At 43.3% G+C, this 5126-nt stretch overlaps 1 protein-coding gene across 1 annotated transcript; it reads left to right on the forward strand.

The window, feature by feature from the left end:
• Positions 1-1617: 1617 nt before the first annotated feature.
• Positions 1618-4480, forward strand: LOC148040206 (uncharacterized). Its single transcript, XM_087666229.1, has 3 exons — positions 1618-2731; positions 2988-3140; positions 3916-4480. The coding sequence occupies exons 1-3, from the start codon at positions 1761-1763 to the stop codon at positions 4349-4351; spliced, it is 1560 nt and encodes a 519-aa protein (XP_087522355.1). The 5' UTR covers positions 1618-1760; the 3' UTR covers positions 4352-4480.
• Positions 4481-5126: the final 646 nt, after the last annotated feature.

Raw genomic sequence — 5126 nt, forward strand, 5'->3', positions numbered from 1 at the left:
GCGAATTTATTTCTACCCTCTTTTGGTAATGTGTTCTTTGCTGAATGGCTATATATAATTATTATAAGATTTCACCCAGAGACTATTCCAAAGGGTGACAAATACTGTGCAGAGGGCGTGCGCAGTTAGTAGCTAGGGAGTATTGAGCTTGTGACGGGTTGTAAGGCACACACCCACCTCTACCTAGTACCAAGGGGGTTTCACCTCATTGGTATTTTCTACCCTTTTCTACCTGGTACCAACTGGGCTTCAGCTCATTGGTATTTTGAACCCTTTTCAAACCGCCCTTTTGAGGATAATGCAGCAACCTTCCAATTGGAGCCCGAAATTGTTTATTGTTTAAATAAAGCAATTCAAGGGTAAGGATGTCAAATTAGGGCAACGAAAATTTACTAGGGCTGCGTGGGTTCATCAGCTTGGGTCTTGTGACGGGATAGATCATAGGGCTGAGTCCAGGCGCCCGCCTTACGAGTCGTCGGGAGTCTGCTCGTCAGGCGACCCGCGAGCCCGGGCGAGGGACGTGGCTGCCTCGTCACAGCGCCACGTGCCCGCGCAGGATCATCTTCCAAGTCGTGGCGTTGAAAGGTTCAAAGCCAGCTTCCTGACACGTGGCGTTTCACCATTGGTTGGTTAATTGATTTTCTAGGTTAGACGCGAAATCTCTTTTCTTTTTAAAAATGTCTTTTTTTAAATCAACCCGTTTTGCACAGCCCTTCTGGGCCATTATTGACCTGCTGGAGAATCCCAAAATATTGCAAGCAATGCATTTGAAGGGCAAAAGAAAAATTTTGCCCTTCTTGAAGAAAGGCAAAATTTTTCTAGCATTGCATTTGAAGGGCACTTTTTTACTTTAAAAATTAGTATATTATATTATAAATAAATTTATGAATATAATTGCCCAATGCCTAGTTACTAAGGTTATATCAATGATTCATAATAGAGTTGATTAAATTGAATATGTATAGTATAAATTGAATGGAAAAGTTATCTTACACATGAATTAAAACTTTATCCTTATTAAGTGATATTGATTAAAAAGCTTATTTGCACAAGGTATAGATCTTGAAGGGTAATATTTATTGCACACATAATTCGAAGGCCACATTTTAAAAAGTGACCTTCAAGTGGAAGGGCAAGTTCATATAGAGACCTTCAGAAGAAAATATGGACTAGCCCTTCAAAAATGAACACTGGTTTAGGGCGCTTGCAAACCAAGTCAGCGCTGGTAAACTGCGGGTTTTGAATATGGACCAAAGGAAAACTTCCCAACACAGCGCGACGCCATGACGACACAGTACGTTCCACAAAAAAGAAGGACGTGACCGGGCCAGTCGTCTTCGCCGGCTCCACCTTTCCGAGGAGAAGTACTGCCTGTTTATATGCAACAGTCTCGTAGAATCACGTGCCATTCGGATTTCTTTACTGCATATGCATATATATAGTTAGAGTCAAAAAGAAGACAATGACACATCCACACACACACACACACACTCTTTCTCTCTCTCTCTCTCTTTGTGTCTCCTTTCCCTCCTAGGAGCGTATAATAAATACACACCCCCGCCCTTTTGCTGCACGCATACTCCCGCCCGGACCCCTCCCTCCCGGATGGAACCTTTAGCTGCGCCATAGCTGCAGTTGGCTCCTTCCGATCACCCCAATATCGTACAGACCATCCCATCTAGCAATACCTATCATCCGTCGCCTTAGTTACTCACCTCCTGACCTTCTGTGCTGTAGTTAGTTATCATTACCGGCCACGGATGGATCATGTGCAAGATCACAAGCTTGTGCAAGAGCTGCTGGATTTCTCTACTGCTGGCCTTGATAGTGATCAGCAAAGTACCTCAGCAGCTAGCGTCCATAGCTCTCATGATCAGCATGTTAATCAGCAGAACCCTGGTGAGACCGAGTGGGCAGCCATTCTTTGGAAGCTCGACCAGGAAGCATCACCCATATCAGCTGCGCGGATGATCATGGATGATCATCTGCAGCCATCTTCTGCAGCAGTGCAGAATCCTACTGATGAGCAGCAAATTCACACCCCACATCATGTACCCATCTGCACCTCACTGATGAGCTCCTTTGGTGACATGAATCCTGAACAACACAGTACTGAGTCTGCTAATAATGGTGTCGATAACCAGCAGCTTGAGGCAACGCTAGAGAGGCGCCTTAACTCTTCTGCAGCTCAATATATTGATCCTCGCTTGAGCACATCGAATACCTCTGCTTCAACCCCAGACAACAGTCACCTTGACTCTGTGTTGGATGAGCTGCTGATCAGCTACAATGACCACTACTCAGGCACTGCACAGCAATCAGAGGAGGATCATCGCCATTCACAGTATCAAAATCAGCAATCCTTTAATGGCACTAGTACTAGTTTTCCTCACATGTCGTCAGCAGCAGATCATCATGACGCCTCAGCAGATTACCATCATGAATACCCTCCCTCTCACTGCAACAACGCCCAGCTGCAGGGAAGCAATTCAGCGACCTACTATAATTACAACCACATGATCAACTATGTTGAAAGCGGCTCGTGCACGCCAGCAACATCAGCCTCGAGCGACGAGCCTGTGGATATGAAAGAAAACCTCAGTAACCAGCCCCAGCTAATCAATATGACTAATTCGACCGATCAATCGAGCTCCCTCACCATCATCACCGAAGATCATAGTCAGCAGAAAGCCAAAGCCGATCCCGGCGCCGAGTTATTAGACAAGAAGAGGTATATTCAATCTGTAGTCGTAAAGTCAAAGCTATACATTGAACAGTACCCAATACAGAAAGCCGTAAGAAGTTTTCGACTTGATTCTTTCCATCGAACCGAATGAAGGGAAAAAGCCGGAACGCTGACGCAAGAAAGGATCTAGCGGCTCACTTTTTTCAAGAATATCAAGGACTTTGCCATTGATTTGCATTAGAAAAAGTTGATCTTTTACAAGGACACTCATAATGATGATGGCGGAAATTTTTGTCAACAGGAGCGGCAAAACCACTTCACGTGTGAAGAAGCCCAAGAAGCACAGGGACTCCAAGCTGGCGATCAGGATGACAAGCGACACTGACATCGTAGACGATGGCTTCAAGTGGCGCAAGTATGGCCAGAAAGCGGTGAAGAACAGCCCTTACCCAAGGTATCTATCTGCAACAGGCATAGCGATCTGATTAAAGCTTAAGAATTATCTTCTCCATCCCTCCGTACCAACTTGTAATTCAAGTGGGTTACTATCTAAGTAGGTCATAATCCAACCTCAAATCCGATTAGATTGCATTATAATCCAAGTATGAATACCTGTGTGTTAACCTATACGATAAAATAGGCCTCAAATATGAACCACACTAATCGCATTACTGACCCACTTGATTACAGCCATCACATTTATTTGTAGTGATCCACTTGATCGCTATACTGATGACAACCCAATTGATCACGCTCCATGGTGACTCAATTGGGTCAGTATAGCGATCCTCTTGATCACACCATACTGATCCAATTGGTCACACTGAATTATGTCCACCTAATTGATGTCATATGAGGTTGCTTATTTAAATACCTAACTGGAACCGACTAGTGTGGTATGGTCCATCATCCACTAGACCTAAGTAGTATATGCCATATGGTCGTGACAGGTTGTGCTATCATAATCATCTGTTGCATCTCAAAAGTAGCTCGATAAGGTGGTTGTTCGGACTCCAAACAGCTCACACGATTATGTAATCATGAATAATGGGAGCAAAAAAGATTGTGAATTAGCCTTTGTATAGTGTGATCTGTGATCATATCATATTGAAGAATTGGATCGCATCCATTAAACCCTAAGAATGATAAGTGCGAACCCTAATTAAGGTAAGAACACTCTTTTCGATTGATTTTACTAACTCCTGTGTTGGATGGATGGATTGTTGCAGGAGCTACTACAAATGCACAGACAAGAGGTGCAATGTGAAGAAGCACGTGGAGAGGCAGCGCAACGAGCCTGACGTGGTGATCACCACATACGAAGGAGTGCACACACACGCTACCCCATCCTCCAATCACCCCAATAATGAATCAGATTCAAACGCCCCGATTGATCTCGCCCACCTCTACCCACCTTCCCAACCAGACCACCCACATAGCCTCCATCGCCCCATATCCCACTATGCCTACCTCAACCCCCTCATCGCCCATCACCTCGCTTCTATCTATAACAATAGCTATAACTATCGTCCCCCCCACCTCTCAAGCCTTCCCTTCCCCTTGATTCACCCGACCCATGACACTCTTGATTACCAATTAAAACATCATCTCTTGCAACTCCTCATGCGTGATCAAGACATGGCTATAAGATCGCACTCAATTTAATGGAAATGTACATAGACCTTGTACTTATTTTTTATGGACTTCCATGTAAGCCCTATATTTTATCTTATTTTTTAACATCGGGTGTGCTAGTTCTATGGAGTGAACTTAACCCTCCTTAGTATGCCAATAATCTAGAGCTAAATATAAAGCTCAAAGAGATGTTTCGTTTCTTGGGTTTTCTTACAACCACCCCATCTATGTCATTGAGCTAGATGTGAGGTGCTCGAAAGCCAATACGTTTCAACATTGTTTTGCATATAACATCAGAGTCCCAAACAATTTGTATATAATTTCTACACATACATATACACAAACACAAAAAATGTGAATCCATGAGTATGAAGTCATGTACGTAAGTGCATAGACACATAGTTTATAGCACGTAGTGTTTTTCATCATGGTGATTTGTTACATAGTGAAATGAGGGGGGATTAAGCATCAACCCCTCTATCATAGCATAATCACACATCCAATATAAAGTAGTGCTAGTGTACTAGCACTACAACAGAAACGAGGCATAGACGCGCATGTTAGATGCGCAAAGTCGAGCGCATCTATCATTGCATCTATATGTGTGTGTAAAAGAGAGTGTAAATAGACGCGAATTTTGCATCTATATATCTGCGTAAATAGACGCCAATATAGACGCGCCACCAGATGCGCAATTATTTAACCACCTAAGATTGGACTTAATATAATAAAAAAATCAAAGTTAATAATTATTTAACCACCTGAAATTGATTCTTAAGTATGCACGTGTGCGCATGATAAAAAC

Source organism: Lygodium microphyllum, chromosome 2 (genome assembly GCF_053477565.2).
Source record: "Lygodium microphyllum isolate KBCC chromosome 2, Lygodium_microphyllum_v1.1.10, whole genome shotgun sequence".
Classification (NCBI taxonomy): Eukaryota; Viridiplantae; Streptophyta; class Polypodiopsida; order Schizaeales; family Lygodiaceae; genus Lygodium; species Lygodium microphyllum.